Below are 20,574 nucleotides of genomic sequence, written 5' to 3' on the forward strand. Positions count from 1 at the left end.
TATTTATTTTTCCTTCAGGGTGTTTTTTATGAATTTGAAAAGACTTAAAGGGGCAGTAATCAGCATAGAATAAATCATAATAGGATTACATTGGAAGTTGATAGGTCTTGCATGATTTATATATAAATCCCCCATGATTTATATATACAGGTCTTTTTTTTTTTTTTTTTTTTTTTTTTTTTTTTTGGTAATGGGTAAAAAGCATAATATTGATGTCTTCTTAGGACTTCAACATCTTTGCAAATTTCCAAATATTTATCTGAAAATAAAATTAGCATTTAGCCCACTGATCTGGTTCTCTATAGATAGCATGAATGAATTCCATCTATTTCTATACTTACATTGATTTCTTTATATTTTCATGTTATATCTACAAAAAATGAATCTATTGATAGGAGAGAGAAAATAATTTTATGCAGTCTTGCTTGCGTTACCCTATCTCTATAGAATAAATCAGAACCATACCTCACCTAGAAAACACATGAAGCTAAAATATTTTTTATATAACTTTTTGTTAAGGTTTGATTCAGTAGCTCCATGTAGACACAATTAGAAAGAAAGCAGATATTTTCCAGGTGTTTCGCTCTGCTATGGGGCACCTTAAATAAATCTTGTCATTCTCAGCATAAATCCTAATTTCACTCATATTGCCCTCCATTTTCATCCCTGTTCCATATTTTCCCCTTAATCACATAGAAAAGTCATAACATAGGTCACAAAATGGACTGGAAAAGCAAGGAGCATTTGCTATCAAACTCATATTGATCTGTAGCTCTTTGGTTATAGATAATATTTTCTTACAGCACAGAACATCTACTGTTTCTATATAAAAGAGATATTGATGATATCTGGAGGAAGCCAGGTATATTAGAAGATAGAGGAAGAGAACTTTAAATCTTATCTTAGATATCTACTAGTTGTGTGACCCTAGACTTGTTACTTGAACCTATCTCATCACTATAGTATTTGTGATATAGTATTTACTATAGTAAATAAATACTAAAAAAAGTGATTTCTATGTACTAGTTATGACTCTTCTAGCTGTGCTATGCTGGCCAAGTCAGTTATCTTATGTTAACCTCTATTTCCTCATTTGTAATAATATAGAGTTTTTCTAGATGATCACTAAAGGTCCCATTCAGCTCTTAGATAATTTGATTTAATGTTCTTAATGGAAAATGTTTTGATCCACAAATATATAAAGCATAGATTGAAAAACACCAAGAACTATTATTATTATTGAAAATTTTTGTTACAGTTTCTGACTTAAAAGTTGGGATAAAACTCAATGTGTGTAGAATGACTAAAAATATGAAAAAAAGTCTTTGGAATTCTGTCAAACCATTAGTTACTTAAACAAAAGCAACAAAATCATGAATAAAATTAAATGATTAGTTATGCAGAAAAAATATTTTACTAAAATGTCTTATACATGTCGCTTTTTTCCCCTTCTTGCAATACTGTACTCACTTTCCATTTAGAAAATATCTTATTGATTTTTTCTTCATTTTACTAAGATATCTTAAAACTTCACTTTAAGAAATAATAATAATGCTACAATTTATATAGTGCTTTAAAGTTTGCAAAGTGAACTTTACAATTTGATCTCATTTAATTCTCCTAACAACCTTTTAAATAAGGCCCTATTATTGTCACTGTTAAGGAGCTTGGTGATTCATTGGATAGAAATAAAGGCCTGAAATCAGGAAGACCTGAATTCATATATGGTCTTGGAGACTCTAGGCAAATCACTTAATCTGTTTGCTTCAGTTTCCTCATCTATAAAATAGGAAAAATAATAGCACCTAACTTCCAGAATTGTTATGAGGATAAAATTGTAAAGTGCTTAGCACAATATCTGACCTATAGTAAATGTTATATAAATGCTGGCTGTCGTTATTACTATTATAATACAGTTGAGGAAACTGAGTCAAAGAGATGTAACTTGTCCAGGATCATAGAGCTAGCAAGTGTTTGGGACAGACACTTTCTGTCTTCCTGTCTGTGACTTTATCACTCTAACCTAATAAATGCAGCTAACTGTTAACATATTAACATTGTCTGATTTCCTATACCTCTTTTGACACCTTATAACCCACCATTCTTCTATTCAGAGGAGAAAAGTTATGTTGAAGTTCTGGTGTGTAACTATATGTATACCTTCTTAAAAAAAAAAAAGAAAAAACTAGAAAAACAAAATTTGAAAAACTTAAAATAGTATTTTTTGAGAACTGACAGAATAAATTATAATGGGCCTTGAAACTTTAAAATCTATGTGGAACATTTAAAGATATATTGTTATATCTTGATAAACATAGTTCCTAAGTTGGGGGGGGAGGGAGGGGAGATAGTGCTCCACTTTGGAAAGTTGACATGAGTATGGAGATATTTCAGTGAACCTAACCCAGTGAAATAAAATTATCAAGCTAGAAAGAACTTTAGGGATCATGTAGTTCAATTTCTCCAATTTTGCACATAGGAAAACCAAAAGTCAGAGAGGAGAAGGGATAGGCCTAAGAACATGGGGAACATTACTAGAAGAGCTAAACCTTGTATCCATTAAACCTAATTCCTAGTACACTGCTTTTTCCTATTCTCCTTAATTCTATCTTGGAAAATATTAAAATTTGAAAATGCTGATAGATGTCACACTTATTGAACATGGATTTTTAATGAATCACCATTTTAACACAATTCTGAATTCCCCATTTTAAAAGCTTCTGGTTTTTTACGGCAGTTAAATTTTTAAATCACATGCTTTTTAGATTGCATAATATGACCATAAACAGGAGAGGCTCTTGCCACCAGATATTAACTTCTTCCAAGAAATGTGTTCCATTGTATTGGGCATGGCAATTTGTGAAGATGGTATCATCACTGTTCATTTTTATCCTATCCTTGACTGTGCAAACTTCTATTGTAAGACATCACCAGTTGTCCTATCTTTATACTAGTAATCAGTCTAGAAATATTTTTTAAAGGTCTTTTGGTTTTCCTTTTTTTTTTTTTTTTTTTTTTTTTGAAAGCACTTTGGATTGTTCAGAGGAATTCTTCTCTGTAGAAGAACTTTCCAAAACATTTAGAGAATTCAGTGAAAACCTAATTGGGGGGAAAGGTGGTGGTAGTATAATAAAACACTCCAAGTTAAATCTGCCAAGCTGGTTGAAGCCATGGATTTCACCCAGTGGAAGTACACTTGGCCCCTCAGGGCTTTTTTTCTCGATGGATGATTATCCTATTATAAGGAGGCCATCTATGCTACCAATGTTTTCATTCCTCTACAGACTGTATTCCTGACTCTCCTGCCAGAATTTTTTTAAAAGGCTTCTGTACAGGCTAATTTCCTCTCCTCTTAAAATTATTTTTCAGTTTCCTTCTATATATTGTCTTCTCCTGATAGAATAGAAGCTCCTGTGGGGAGGGATTATATTTCTGTTTATATTTGTATCCTCAGTGCTTGGATCAGTGCCTGGCACAGAATAAACCCTTAACATATGCTTGTTGATTTATTATGGCAGTGATAGAAAGTCTGCAGGTACTTTCTCATGACGTCAATTAGTTTTACCTGACTTATTTCCAAGTCAGGTTCAAAAGAGGGCAAATGATACTGGGAAATATCTGTGATATAAAAAGAAGTATCAACAAAACATTAAAACAAAGCAAGAATATAATAGAGTTAAAAAGATATGGCAACCATTTTGAAAGTCAAATTGAGGTAGATAGTATTTAAATAGATATCATTTTGATTTGTCTTGGGTTTTGTGCCATTATTTTCTATGCTGATTGTAAATCACTGAGTGAATGACTCAAAATCCCTTAAAGTATAAATATATCTTAGGGAGTAAGTATTGTGGATATTATCCTGGCTTTAGAATCATGGGAACTATGTTCAAATCCTAACTCTGAGATTCAATACCTTTGTTTTATTAGACAAATAATCAGTATTCTCATTTTAAAATGAGGGAATTGTCTTAAATGACTCCAAACTTAAATCTATGATGTTACAATTCTTTTCCCACATATTGTCACTATAAATTTTACTGATTGGTTCTTTCAAAACTCTGGTGTCTGTATTCATGGATAAAGTCAGTTTAGAGCCTCTTGTTAGCCTGAGGATATAGATTTAGAGATTGGCCTAATTAAAAAAAAATATATATATATATGTAGGTATATACACATTTGAATCTTCTGTATGCTTTTCCTCCCAGGCTAATTGTGCAACTGATAAATAGATAGGGGATCTAAGGACAAAGTCCATGAAAAACATCATATTCCTTTGAGTTCAGAGATTAAGAGTTTAACATGATTTTGTTCTACTTGAAAATATTATCTCTAGATTTTTAAAAAGATATTTGACTTCATTTAATTTTTTAAAATTAAAATGTATTCTTTCATTACAATGGAAAGTGCACTCATCATATTACAGCTTTTAAAAAGGCCACAATAAAAACTGGGAAGAGGCCCTTAAAAGTAATCTGGTTAAATCTGGCAAGCTTGAATGCCCATTTAGGATGCAATTGAAAAATGAATGACTATTTCTCCTTCCTCATCACCTACTAAACTATATAAACTCTGCAGTGAAGTATAAGATAGGTAATCGATCTGGGTCAGTGAGTTCATAGCTGAAACCCTTCTTCACCTAAAACTGACAACATATTATTATTTGAAGAGAAAATCTTCATACCACTGGAGGATAAGGACAATAGTCCTGGATATTCAGTGAGGATAGTACATTGTTTAAAGGTCATCTGAGTAATATATTTAGTTATACAGAAAGATGTTTGGTCTTATTATACTGGTCATGAATCAAAAGACTTTATGGAGGCATAAAAATAAAAGAGGGAAATAAACCTAGGTAGAAGTAATATTTGCGTTGCTTAAGGCATTTAGAATTTCATAGCAATATCTGTATGACTGGTTTGGATATATATTGACCTTGTTTATCTAGAAACTTAGAAACTTAGCCTTATAATTAATAGGATAAAATATAAACTCCTGAGCTAGGCACTAAAAGCCATGTCTAATATAGCTTCAGCTATAATATGAGGGTTATTCTAAAATATCCTCCTTCACACACCGTACAACCCAGACAAATGGATCTCCTTTCTTGTTTCCCAAATTCTGCATTGTATTACCCATCTGGGTACCTTTACATAAGCTATCTCCTATGCCAGAAACATATTTCCTTTTTTTTAGAATCATCAACTTTTCTCCAAGACTTATCTCAAATGCCTACATTAATAAAAGGCCAGCCACAATGCATAGAAATAGTGATGTATTGGATTTGGAATCAATCACATCACTTCCCTGGACCTTATTTTCCAGAATTGTGAAGGATGAACTAAATGACTTTAAGGGTCTCTTCAATCTATGATCTAATAATCCTATGAATGTTAATTCTTTAACTATAAGAACAACTTTGTTTTTATTTTTTTATTTCCATCACCTAGCATGCTTAAAAATAATACTTGGAATGGATTGGCCACTTCACTTAATACATATAGAGTTGCAAATATAATTCAACTTTTAACAGTTGCAAGCATAGATAAGTAAATATGATGGATACATAGCCATAGATGCAGCCCAAAGAGCTATACATGAAGTACCTGTGAGGTAGGTGTTATGTGAAGAATTAATGAAATAATGGGAGAGTGGCTGAGACATATCTTCATTCAAATCCAGTTTCTCAGGTGGAACAACTCCATTTTCTTCTCCACTCAGATAGCGCATGAATCCATCCACTGAGATCTGTCCTAAAGGAAACAAAAATAATTTGGGAAGGATCTGTATTTATTCACTATTCATGATGTGTCATAATATTGCAATTATTTGTAGAAAACTTTTTGTCTAGCCAAAAGATATAAGGATAAGTCCATAGAAAATTTGCAAATAGACAATTTAATATTCATATCATTTTCACTTTTTGTATTTACCTCCAAGCTTTACAAATAATGTCTCATCAAGCTGACTCTTTCTTTACTTCCATATAATTTAATGACTAAACTCTGATCTCTGGTTTATTAAACAAATCACTATTGAGAGAGACAGAAAGAGAGAGAGAGAAAAGGAAGAGGATAAGATTTAAAAAAGTAGAGAGAAAAAGATAGAGGGATAATGAGAGAGTGTGTCAGTCTATGGGTCAGTTTTGCATTCTTATTATTACCCTGAAATGCTATATAAAATAGATAATTTTGCTGAAAGTGGTACAGGTTTACTTGTCCCCTATTCCTTTATTCACTTGATTTTATTATTGTATCTGGTGAACAGGATCAATCAATTTCATTTTCAGAATTAAAATGAAGCTAGGGATTTTTCCACAAGACATTTTAGCCATAGGCTTAGGAAACAAATATGGCACCAGTCAATTCTGTTGGGGGAGGAGGAAAATTAAGAAGTGGATAGTTTACATGAGTGAGGAGCTTTAACATTCATCCCCAGAATGATTTTAGTATAAAAAGAAAGAACATAAGCACAATAGCCAATCAACACTTCAGTTTAAAAATTCTTACTCTGTGATTATTTTGAGATTCCTGGATGCTACCGTATGAACTTTTTAAGAATTAAAATTCATATACAATATTTCACCACAAAAGAAATCAGAAAGAAATCATAATTAGCCCATCATGACAGAGCCCTTTTCTACTCTTCCCTAACTATCTCTGAGACAGAATTAGTGGTATCATTGGCAATTGTCTATTTTGCAATAGGCAGAAAAAATTATTTATTCTTGAGCATTAAAAATCATCAGTGAGTGACCAGAAGAACCGATGTTGTCTTTAACAATGCAAATCTTTTCATATGATAGACAAGTATAAAGTTGCTCAAAATGGCTGATAAATGTTTTTCTTAGTTTTCAAAGATAAATGGCAATATAGCTTGTGTCATTTTCAAGAAAAGCAAAAAGAATCACAATTATTGGGTCGTTTAATTAGAATAGATTATATTTTTAATTTGAGTTTTATAAAGGAAAATTTATTAATACTTAAAAAGAAAAATCATTTTTCCAAGAATATTTTTAGTTTGAAAAACTCAAATGAACTGAGCTAACCAAAAGTAAAATGGAATGCACTAATGGGTGATGTCAGTTCTTCTTTCATGGAGATATTTAAGCCTAGCATGATGGATAATAATTTATCTGGTATTTTATACTTGAGAGTCCTCTTATAAATTGGTTGAGTTAAGTGGGGGTTGGGGTTCCCTCCAATTCACAAATTCTGCAATTCTGTAAACCTCCTGGGCTGTCAAATTAGTGATATGAGGAGGGACAATAAAATAGTGTGACTGATTTTTTTTAATAAAAATTTTTTTTTGAATTTTTTTCAACAGTAGTTACCAAAATTAGCACCTGCTAACTGAATGCATCTCCTTCAAAGTTATATTTCAGGAAACTGTTCTCTTTTTCAAATCTCATTTTTATTGATACCTTTTGATTGTACTTAATTTTTATTGCTGAATATAATTCCCCCTACCCAGTAGGCCATCCCTTTATCAAAGATTTCAAGAACCAAAAAGAAAAACAAAAAAACAAAAAGCAGTGACACAAAACCAACAAACCCATCAGCTGTATACAATGAATAGAATGCTGAATGTGGGATCAAAGATACTGAATGCAATTCTTGGTTCTGGTACTTACTACCCATGTGATATAGAGGATGTAAGTTATTCTTAGGGCTTTAGTTTCCTTGTTTTTTATTTATTTATTTATCTTTTTACATTTTTTATTATTATAGTTTTTTATTTACAAAACATATGCATGGGTAATTTTTCAACAATGACACTTGTAAAACCTTCTGTTCCAACTTTTCCCCTCTTCCCCCCATTCCCATATTTATACAGTTATCTTGCTGCACAAGAAAAAGATCAAGAAGAAAGAAAAAAACCTGAGAAGGAAAACAAAAATGTAAGCAGACAATAAGATAAGGAATGGAAATGCTATGTTGTGGTCCACACTAATTTCCCATAGTTCTTTTGATGAGTATACCTGGTTCTCTTCATTACAGGACAATTGGAACTGATTTAGTTCATCTCATTGTTGAAGAGAGCCACTTTCATCAGAACTGATCATCATATAGTCTTGTTGTTGAAGTGTATAATGATCTGGTCCTGCTCATTTCACTCAGCATCAGTTCATGTAAGTCTCACTAAGCCTCTCTGTATTCATCCTGCTGGTCGTTTCTTACAGAACAATAATATTCCATAACATTCATATACCACAATCTATTCAGCCATTTTCCAACTGATAGATATCTACTCAATTTCCAGTTTCTAGCCACTACGAAAGGAGCTGCCACAAATATTTCTGCACAGATGGGTTTCTTTCCCTTCTTTAAAATCTCTTTGGGATATAAGCCCAGTAGTAACATTGCTGGATCAAAGGGTATGCACAGTTTGATAACTTTTTGAGCATAGTTCCAAACTGCTCTCCAGAATGGTTGGATCCATTCGCAATTCCACCAACAATGCATCAGTGTCCCAGTTTTCCCATATTCTCTCCAACATTCGTCGTTATCTTTTCCTGTCATCTTAGCCTATCTGACAAGTGTCCCAGAATTGTCTTAATTTTCATTTCTCTGATCAATAATGATTTGGAGCATCTTTTCATATGACTAGAAATAGTTTCAATTTCTTCATCTGAAAATTGACTTCATATCCTTTGACCATTTATCAATTGGAGAATGGCTTGATTTCTTCTAAATTTGAGTCAATTCTCTATATATTTTGGAAATGAGGCCTTTATCAGAACTTTTAACTGTAAAGATGTTTTCCCAGTTTATTGCTTCCCTTCTAATCTTGTCTGCATTAGTTTTGTTTGTACAAAAGCTTTTTAACTTGATATAATCAAGATTTTCTATTTTGTGATCAATAATGATCTCTAGTTCTTCTTTGGTCATAAATTCCTTCCTCTTCCATGGGTCTGAGAGGTAAACTGTCCTATGTTCTTCTAATTTATTTATAATCTCATTCTTTATGCCTAGGTCATGAACCCATTTTAACCTTATCTTGGTGTACAGTGTTAAGGGTGGGTCAATGCCTAGTTTGTGTCATACTAGTTTCCAATTTTCCCAGCTGTCAAATAGTGATCTCTGAGTCAGTGTATGGTCATTTCAGTGACTCTTAGTGTTTAATCATTTCACTGATACTCTTTTGTATTGAATACTTCCATATATGGAAGCTTTTTAATGTAAAATTGGCTTGCCACAAAGATGTGGGATATTTTAAGAAGAATGCAAAAAAACAAGAACAAAAACTGAGGACTGTAAAATATCAGGGCTGGAAAAGAGTTCAGAGACCTGCTTTTCAGTTAACCTCTGTCTCTACAAAAGTTATTTATTTACATGTTGTCCCATTAGAAAGAGATCTCTCTGTAGGTAGGGAGTATATTTTTGCTGTTCTTTACATCCCAACCATTTATCACAATGCCTAGTTTATAATAAAGCACTTAAAATTGTGGTAACAAACTGATTGAAAAACAGGTATTCATCACCCACTTGCTTCTTCTTATGTGGTTAGATCAAACTCTTTTGATTTATTATCAATTCATTTTAGGAGATTCTGTAATATTCCACTATTTGATGCAATCATTACAATATCATCTCAATGACATCACAAATTGGAATGTTTAAAAAATTGTGAATTCTATAAGGAATCTATCCTTAGTGTGAACATTGTGCTAACTAGCATCTGTCACAGTGAGCAGTACAATTGGCTGCTTTTAACGATTCACTCTATATTAATAATCAGAGGATCACTAAACTATAAAACAGACTTTATACCTGTGAATTATGCAAGGGAACTATATTCTTAGAAAGAGCTTGTAGGGAGGCATTCTATTCGAACAAATAAAAGTATTTTTAAAAATTAGTCCTCATAAGAAATGACCAACAGGATGATTTCAGAAAGGCCTGGAGAGACTTACATGAACTGATGCTGAGTGAAATGAGCAGGACCAGGAGATCATTATATACTTCAACAACAATACTATAGGATGATCAATTCTGATGGACCTGGCCATCTTCAGCAATGAGAGGAACCAAATCAGTTTCAATGGAGCTGTAATGAACTGAACCAGCTACACCCAGTGAAAGAACTATGGGAGATGACTAAGAACCATTAAATAGAATCTCCAATCCCTATATTTTTGCCCTCCTGCATTTTTGATCTCCTTCACAGGCTAATAGTACACTATTTCAGAGTCCGATTCTTTTTGTACAGCAAAATAACAGTTTGGACATGTATACTTATTTTGTATTTAACTTTAACATATTTAACATGTATTGGTCATTCTGCCATCTAGTGGAGGGTGTGGGGGAAGAAGAGGAAAAATTGGAACAAAAGGTTTGGCTGTTGTCAATGCTGTAAAAATACCCATGCATATAACTTGTAAATAAAAAGCTATTAAAATAAAAAAAAAATAGTCCTCATACAGTACACATGGTGAGATCTTCTATTGATTGTCTTTGTCACATAAATTTTTGAATTTTTCCCATCTTGTATATCTGATATTGATCTTTTGAATTATAAACCTTTATATTTGTTCATATATATATTTTCATCCTTTAAGACTCCATTTAACATTTCATTTTGTCAAAGTCTTTTTTCAGATTTCAATTCTATTAGGGTGATAATAATACCTGTAGAACTATATGTTATTATGAGACTCAAATGATTAATGAATGTAAAAAGCTTCACAAAAATTAAAGTTCTATGTAAATATCAGTTACTGCCATTGCTATTGCTGTTCTATTTATTCTAACTTCATTCCACTGAAATTAATGATTAAAAAGTTAAATAGCACAGATATCCATTAGAGATTTTCTTTCAATTATGGCATCCAGTAATTTGACCAATCCACTGTATTATTATGTCCATATATTTCCATTTTGTGCACAAGACTAATCTGAAACACTCTGCTAAAATAGAGACAAACTTATGTAGACAAACTTTTCACTTGAAATATATGTCTAATAATCTTGTAAATAAAGGAAACGAAGCGAAACCAAAATGACTTTTCTAGATGAAACCATGCAGCCTTTTTGTGATATCATTTATTTTTCTAGATATTTTGACAAGCATATCTTTAATATCAACTTTTAGAATGTTACGAAGAATCAAAGTCTAGCTCACTGGTCTAATAGTTTTCAGGTTTCATTCTCTTCCTATTTTTGATAATTGGTACATTTACTTTTTTCCTTCCTTTCTAAAAAATCTGTTTTCCAGCATCTTTCAGAAATTATTGACAATGATGTAGCAATTATGTCTACTGGTTCTTTTCACCATTTCTTGCTATGTGCTGAGATTTAATTTTCTTTGCTTAGTAACTTGGATTTACCAAAATCAGGTGGATAGCTTTTTACTATCTCTTCATGGATCTTGGATTTCAATTTCTTATTAACTATTTTTGCTCATTCCCCTACCTAGATTATTCCTTTTTGGCAGAAGAAACAGAAAAAAAAAAGTAAGAGTCTAGGAGTTCTGCCTTCTTTCCATCAACCAGTACTGTTATCTAAACCATCAGGAGAAATGTTCTTATCCTTTCATTAATTCTCTTTGCCCCAGGTTTAGAACTCCACCTAGCTTCCCCAGGACTGTACAATACCATTATATTAATGCCCTAGCTTATTCTATATTCCCTCTTTGTTACAAATTTTTTATGAAATTTGTGGCTAATAAGTTCTCTATGCTCATGTGAATGTCTTTATATCATTATCCCTTTTCTTTCTTATTAAAATGATTTTTCCAAATCATTAAAATTTCATTTCTCAGAGCTTCCTCTTTCTCCTGGATGTAGCATTCCATAACTCTAGGAAGTTGCATAGAGTGAAACTATATACTTAGAAATTATTAGGAGTCATATAACAAGATCATAGATTTGGAGCTAGAATGGACCTTAGAGGTCATTTAATTCAAATCATTAACTTAAAAGATGAGAAATGAAGGACAAGAGAGGTTAAGTAATTTGTTCAATATCACAGAGCAGGTTTCTGAAACAGCATGAATTCTAAAGTGAATTAGACTTGGCCTTTCTAACTCTAAACTAGTATTCTAACCATGGTGATACCTTTACTTAATGAATTGACAATAAGGTAATGAAATTATACACACCTCTAGAGAGTAGTTTCTTGTTGATATAAGTTGATATTTAACATGAGTTCTATTTGTTTCCTTTGATATACAATTAAACATTTTCTTTTCTAAATTTGTGAATTGTGTCCTTGTAAGGGCTGGTGTTTTATAATTGGTTCAACTTCTGAACAAGGGCAATAAGCCAGTTATGTGAGAAGTTCCCACCCTAGTGCTCTGTGTCCTCTGAGAGCCTGTGACATGAGGGTTACATAAGGTTGCATTCCCTCTTTTAGCAACTACAATGCACTATAACATATGAACTTCAAGTTCTCTATTCATCTTTCAAAATATAGAGTCAAATAAAATTCTTTTTCATTTTTAAAAAAAATTGTTGCCTATGTTTATCCTCCCCACCTTATACTTTTGCTATTACTATTTGGAACCTAAGAGGAAAATGTTACATTTTATTCTTAAATTCCATCTCGTAAAATAGACAGAATGCTGGCCTTGGCATCAGAATGATATTCAAGTGAGTTCAGTGAGTTCAAGTCTTTATTATGATAAATGTGTGAGCAGACATAAAGTACCTAACTGCCCCCGCTTCCCCAACGACCCTAGGCAGATCCTTAAAACTATAAGACAGATGAATTGTCATTTTTTATTGTGAATGGAATTTTTATAGGGAGAAAACCCCAATCTGATACAAATACAAAATCTTCTTTCCCTCTCTCCCAAATGACATCATTTGTTCCAGTCTATTCAAATATTTTGGATCTCAGTTTTGACATTCAGTTGTTACTTCTTCTATTTGTGTTAACTATAAATTTTAGGAACATAGCTATCATGAAGATTCAAAAGTGGTAAATAGAACAACAAAACAATTTACTGAATACTCTCTTTTTGGAGACAGTTTCCTAAGAATATAAAATTTGAAAAGGGAAAATCAACGATATCTAAAGTTTTTAATTATAGTTTACAAATTATTTACTAATGTTGCAGTATCAAATTAAGACATGGAATTATCGATGAAAATCTGAAGCAGGATGGTGACAGTAGAAATGGAAGGGAAGAGATAAGAAAGGTAATATGGAGGTAGAATATGTAGATTTCGTAATTAATTGGCTATGAAAGTAAGCAAGAAAAAAGAGTAAAAGATAATCTCAAGATTTCAAATATGGAAGACTGGGAGAATAATGATGAAACTGACAAGAAATAGCAAAGTTGAAAAGGAACAGATATTAGAGAAAACAATAATAAGTTCTATATAGAATTTATTAAATTTGGATTTATAGGGATATTTACATGGAATTGTACTGAAGGCATCTATATATACATATAGATATGTGAGTCCAGAGCTCAGAATACAGGTCAGAGATAAAGTCATAAATAACATTCATAAAATTAATAAGTAAAATGGACCTTAGAGGTGAACTTTCACCCAGAAATACCCACAAGGATATTTCTTTCCCAAAGTGATCAGGGAAAAAGGTAAAAAAATATTCTATATATTCTGAAATATGTATAGCAGCTATCTTTGTTATAGCAAAGAATGAGAAATCGAGAGGATGCCCATCAACTGGGGAATGGCTAAAAAATATTGTGGTACGTCACTATGATGGGGTAGAACTGTACTGTAAAAAATGATGAGCTGGTTGATTTTAGAAAAACACAAACTTGCCTGAAATATTGAAAAGTAAAATGAGAAGAATCAAGAAAATTTTGTATACAGCAACAGCAAAATTGTTCAAAGAATACTTGTGAATGATCAAACTATTCTGAGTATTATACATACTCAAATGAACCAAAGAGGACCTATGAAGAAAAAATTCAAAGAAAGAATGGATAAATTCATAGCATGCATAGTATGGTTTTACATATATAGATAGATAGATATCTTTGTCAAATGGTGGCATTCTTCTCTAATATGGAATGAAGAGGGAAGGAGAGAGAAAGTTGGAACTTAAAATATAAAAAAAAAAGTTAAATTAATTAAAAATAAATAAAAGTTCATTGATATTGCTCCCCCCCAAAAAGAAGATTAAGAAGAGAGGTTTTATTTTAGAAGAATGATCTAGGAGGGTGCAATCTTTAATTGAAGGGTAAGGATATCATTTCTATACCACCATCAAGAATAGAGTATACAATGATTTTGAGTTTAGAGGAATAAAGAAGGGGAATTTATGGGAACTAACATTCCATGTCCTTAACCAGCAAGGTCAGCAAAGTGGTAATGTCAGTAAAGAAAAATCATCTGTTATAAGTGAAGAGGGTGAGATGCAATAACAAAAGAGAAAAGAAGATTTGGAAGTCTATGAGAGATAATATGAAAAAATTTTAAAAAGGAGAATAAAAGGACTTTTCTTGAGCAATGTTGGGGATAGTTTATTCATGAGATATAAAAGAATCAACTACATTGCATGTAAGCTTCCTTTGAGTAGGGATTCCTTCATTCTTTGTACCTCTATTGTCTAATACAGAACCTCGTATCTAATAAGTGCTTAATAAAGATTTGTTGACTGACTGCATCCTAATCAAGTAGTCATCATAAATTCATAAGGAATACATAACGATAATAATAGCTTATACCTCTAAGTTTGGGTAAATGTTCTCTGTGCTTAACCTTTAACCTGTACACCATCATATACAACATTTATATTTTAGAGCAGTTTGCAAACAGACTACCCACCTACTAGTTAAAAGAAAAAAAGCATAGTGTAGATGTGAATCTTACTTTTAATACAAAAACAAAGGTTCAATTGCTAAACTTTTCCTTTATATATCTCATGAAAAATCTAGATTTATAGTTAACTATGTGATCTTAGAGAAGTCATAGTGTTCTCTGAGTCTGACTTTCCTTCTTTGTAAAATGAAAGGGTTAGTTTAAAATGGAGACAGAAATATTTACATTACTTATTTCCCTGGGTGGTTGTAGGGAACGCATTGTTTAAACCTTAAAGAATTACATAAATATAAGTTATTAGTATAATTTTTATAACTAGATATTTTATAAGATCTCTTCCATTTCTAGAGAAAAGCTGATTGTTTTGAATGGTCATATATTTCAGAAGACAAGCAGCTAAATTAAACAAATGTGAATCCCTGGAATTAAATTGTGAAACATCAAAATGCAGTTAAAAATGACACTCCAATTTTCTAGGATAAAATCAAGAATAACAGAAGCTAAGTTCAAAAGTAGAAAGCCAGCTGACAGGGACTAAAAATACAGTTTCTTTTCCATGTGTTATTAATAAAAGATTAGTATGCACCCAACTGGAGATGTCATTCACATAGTAAGATACAAAGATCTTTAAAAAAATACATATTATTTGAGTCACTTGGAATTAAAGTAAGAAAAATATTATAAGAAGGTCCATAGGGAATGGGGGAAGTACCACATTATCAAGCTTTTCTGGTCAAGAACATGTACTCATATTTCATCAAAAATAAACTTTTTATAAAAGAAAAATAAATCCAACCCTTTCTGTATGGAGAGAACCCTCCTTAATAATACCATAAAATAGAAAATGTGAGGCCAAATAAGGCCCCATTGGGAATTTAAATGTCCTTAGGATTCTTTTGTGGTATCTTCATCTCAATTAATTTTTCAAATGTCATACCGATTTGAAAAAATAAAAAAAATCAACATAGCCTGACATCCGACTCTACCTCCTTTATCAGCATACACAGAATTGAATAATTTACTGTTCTGAAATCATGATGAAGCTATCATAGCCACAAAGTTCTGAAATCAAGTAGTATGACACAATGAGGTTCTGCTACCTTGCCATTATTTATTGCAAAATGGATACAACAACAACAACAACAACAAAAGTAGGATATGTAAGAGACAGTTACAAATTTCCACCTTGCCATTAGCCCCCCTCTTACTCTCTAGTCTCTTCTGGTATAGGTATGACCTTTCTTTCAAATTCTACAAGACAGAAATCAGAGCTTCCCTTAAGAATTGTCAAATTCAGATCAGATATCTACCCAAGCCAGAGGTGGGCCAGCCATTATTATGTCAGATGTCCCTCTGTCTCTCTCTGAATCTCTGTCTGTCTCTATCTCCCCTCCTCTCCCCCCTCCCCCCGACAACATGGTATTCATATTTATTAATTTTTTTTTTTAAAGATAAAGCACATCTTCATTTCTTTGAACAAATAGTAGCACTCACCCATAATTTTTGTTACTGGGCTGAGGCTGGGGTCTTGTCCTGAGCTGCAAAAAGGCTAACATCAATCACATGTCCACTGGATCAACATGATGAACTTCTAGAAATAGTGAGTCCACCAGACTGCCTAAGGAAGGGCGAATCAGCTCAGGACAGAGATGAATCAGGTCAAAGCTTCAGCTTCCATGAGGATGAAGAATGGAATTGGACTAGAAGTGGCTATGACCCTTCTACATTTAAAATCCCAAAGCCTCAGTTTCTTAGATACAAAAAGTAGTTAGAACAGGTAATTTCTCCATTATATCTTACAGATATATCTTATAAGTAAGATATATCTTTAGATCTTATATCTTAAGCTATATCTTATGTCTAAAATACTGACTTTATGACATAATGCATATTTTTATTATATTAAAGAAATATAGATTAGATTTACTCTGACCTTGTGATCATATATTGCAGGTTAGAGTTATGATTTATTTGATGTCAAAGCTCTAATTCTGTCAGATTCTGACTCACAATTTTAACATTATTACCATGGAAAAATATTAACAATTTTATGACAGTATACTTTGGTTACAACATTGCTTCTATATATCCAGAGTGGTTGTAAATGGGAACTGCATAGATAGATAGACAGACAAAGAATTAATAGATAGAAAGATAGATGGATACACAAATATCCGTGTAGATACAGATATAGATATATATAGAAAGATATATATATATATATATTTATTAAGAAAATAAGGTATTAGTTAAGTACAACAGTAAATAAATGTTTTATTAAAAATGCAAAACAGCCTATTTGATCTTGATTTTCACAACTTTCCCTGGCCTATAGAAAGTTATCTCTATGTCTCTAATATATCTTATAATCACATATCTCTTACTTTTTTTGAAGGCAAACCTTAATATTACAGACAATTATTAAGAAGACAAAAAGGGATTTTCCTAAGTCTAAGTTTGATCATATTGTTCTACTTCCCTTCGCCAATAAGTTCCAATGGCTCCTTATTACCTCTGGAATCAAAGTTTTATCTCAAGTATTTAAACCCCATTCACAACTTAATCTACTTCTAGTCTTTTTCCTTTTAATTTCCCTTAATTTACACTAGAATACACCGGTTTTCTACCTGTTCTTCCCACACTGCACTCAAAATAGTATTAGATTTTGGAGTCAAATGACATGGATTGAATCCCAGACCTGTTATTTACCATTTAACTCTATATTTCATTTGCCTTTTATGTAAAATGGAGAATTGGGCTAGATGATTTCTTGATTCCCCGCCACATCTAAACCTGTGTTCTAACATGTTTATGTAATTAATCCCTTGGATTACTTAAATATCTTTATTTTCTATATCATGCAGTGAAGCTAGATTTGAGCAATGATAAAAAAAAAAAGGGAAATTTCATTCAAAATGAAACTTTGGGAATTCTTGAGATGATATGAACATTAATAATTAAGAAATTTTTTTGTGCTCTGAATATGCTTTTTGCCAAAACAGTTACCTTATATATCATAAATCTGAAAAAAATAACAGTATTTGGTTGTCGTCTTCTTCTTCTTCTTCTTCTTTTTCTTCTTCTTCTTCTTCTTTCTTCTTTCTTCTTTCTTCTTTTTTCTTTCTTCTTCTTCTTTTTTTTAAATAAAAAAGCATTTCTTAATCAAGCCAAATAGAATGATACTCCCTCCTGCTGGATCTTCCATATCAAAGAAAACATTATAGCATGCCTCTAGGACTTCTTCATTTAGCAGTCTATTTACTACAGTAAAATATTCAGAAAAATTAAATGAAATATTTAAAAGAAAGGGAGAATTTTGGGTATGGAAACAAGATAATAAAATAATACACACATAATTTTAACATTTTGAGAGGGACTACATTTTTTGAAAAATATAAGAACAACCAATGGATTCATATCCACAGTCCATTCAACTCAGTATTGATTGACTAGTGGCATCTAGGCAATGAAGAGTATGAGGGCATGTCTGTCTTTTTTGATATAAACCTTAAATGATTAGGGATTATTTGAATTTTATTACTATGGAGTTCTAAGTTTGTAGAACCTTAAATAAGTTAAAAAAAGTTACTTAATACTTTAGTCTCCTTATCTGTAAAATGAAAAAGTTATAGTAAAAAAATAATCTCTAAAATTCTTTCCAGTACAGAATGGGAAAGTTTCTGTGGATTTTTTTCATACTTATAGAAACTCTTAAGTATTATAAAATTTTTACTATTATTACCTGCTCACTAAATTAGTGTTATAGTTTCTCCTTTAACTTTGCTTTCTGATATTAATCTGGAAATCTATCTCATCTAAGTTTCATATAAACATCTCACCCATTGTTAAATAACCAATTCATTCTAGTAGTCCAGGATTTGGTGAATAAACCTATCTATTTATTGCATATGTGTCATTAGTTTATCACTTTTTATTTAACAAAACATCAAATTAAACAAATATTGATTAGAGGGCTATAATATGGATGACTCTGTCCTAGGTGCTGGGAATATAAAGAAGAAAAAAAAATCATGATTCCCGACTTCCCTATAGGAGTTTATAATGAAAATAGGTAAGTATGACAAACACACAATGATTGTGGCACAGGTCTGAACTTGACAAGTGCAATAATAAAAATGCAATTGGCATTTAAACATTTTTTATTCCTCTATTATTTTCTGACACAATTTGATAATAACACCCATTCCAACAGCAATGCTACTAATATCTTTGAAGCATGATTAGACAGTATTAGTTATCATATATTGATTGGTTGATCAAGGACTAACAGAAAATTGCATGGTACAATTGAAAGAGCATGCTTTTTAGAGTCAAAAAGTCTCAGTTTAAATTTTACTTCTACAACTCTACAACAGTTCTCTTCATATATAGTCACAATTCATTTGACTATATATAAAATGCTTTACCTCCTTGTGCCTCAGTTTCTCAGATTTGAAAAAGGGTGATAGCCATAAGTGGAAAGAAAGAGACAAACATGGGAGGTATTAGGGAGGAAGAATTGACAAAATTTGACAACTGATTAGATATGTAGAGTAAGCGTGGAGGAAACAGATAATATTAAGGTTACTAACTTGGGTGCCTGTTAGAATGGCAATAAACTCAATAGAAATGAAATTTCAGATGAGCAATAACTATTGTTTTGGACATCTTGAGTATGAGATGTTTATGAAATTCCAGTTTTAGATATTTGGTAGGCACTTGATATGTCATGGGAGCTCAGGACAGAGATTGTAACATATTTAGCACTAATTCTTTTCCAGGACTATAGTCCCAAATTAGGAGTTCCCTTTTGAAAATGTAATGGGCTGAGGCTTGAGTTGATGCACTGAGGTCCCAAGCACATGAGGCTAAATAGTAATTGGACCATACTCTATTAATATATATGCTTGGGGAAAGAATGGCCCCCGCCCACTCTTTGTGCAAGTCTTGATGTGTTGTATAGGAAATGATGATTCTGGTGGGTGGAGGCAGGGGAGGGAAAAAGGAAAGGGGAGCTCTCTCTCTGCTAGTTGGCTTCCTGTCGCAGCTGCCCATATTGCTATTGCAATCCTTCTTGCCCATATTGCTATTGCAATCTTTTTTCACCTCTTCACTTCAATAAAGATTGAAGATTTTTCCCTTAACCTGAGTTCCTGACTCTGGCTGATTTCGAACTAAAGATTCCATTGTCATATGAAACTTAATTGAATCAAAACAGATGTCATCTTTTATTCAAAATCTACTCCAATTTCAACTTGCCTTTTACATTCATAGCACTAACCTTCTAGTTAACAGAAGATAATACCATTGATATTATCCTTGAGTCCTTACTTTTGCTTACCTCATCTTTTCAATCAGTTTTTATATCTAGTCTTTTTTTCCCTCCAAACCAGCTCTTAAATAATTTCCCTTATCTCTATCCACATAATCACCACTTGAGCTCAGAAACATGTTATTTGACAGTGACTATGGTAATAATCTGCTAAGTCTTCTTTCTGTCTAAAGTATCCATCCCTTCTACTCCACAGAGCTGATAAAATGATTTTCCTAATACACAGATGTGGCCATGTCACTTTCCTTTAATCAATTTCAGAGATTCCCTATTAGATGTAAGAACATACATAAATTCTGAATGGCACTGAAGATACTTCAAAACCTATATCTAATCAACAATGGCTATGTTTTCATATACCATTCCTACTCATGAACTCTACTTCTCAATCTGTTTCTTACTATTTTTTATCCACAGTATTCCATTTCTCATTTCTAAACTTGTGTAATTGCCAATCCCAGACATATCCAGAACACTCCCACCTCTCAAATCCCTTGTT

General features: G+C 32.1%; 1 protein-coding gene across 2 annotated transcripts in view; it reads right to left on the bottom strand.

The window, feature by feature from the left end:
- The window catches only part of PLCB1 (phospholipase C beta 1), an 844,697-nt gene that overhangs the window by 212,792 nt on the left and 611,331 nt on the right, over positions 1 to 20,574 (bottom strand). For both annotated transcript variants that reach the window (XM_051975942.1, XM_051975943.1), the window contains exon 10: positions 5,607 to 5,753. In XM_051975942.1, coding sequence (XP_051831902.1) covers positions 5,607 to 5,753 — 147 coding nt within the window. The remainder of the gene's footprint in view (positions 1 to 5,606; positions 5,754 to 20,574) is intronic.

Source organism: Antechinus flavipes, chromosome 2 (genome assembly GCF_016432865.1).
Source record: "Antechinus flavipes isolate AdamAnt ecotype Samford, QLD, Australia chromosome 2, AdamAnt_v2, whole genome shotgun sequence".
NCBI classification, from domain to species: domain Eukaryota; kingdom Metazoa; phylum Chordata; class Mammalia; order Dasyuromorphia; family Dasyuridae; genus Antechinus; species Antechinus flavipes.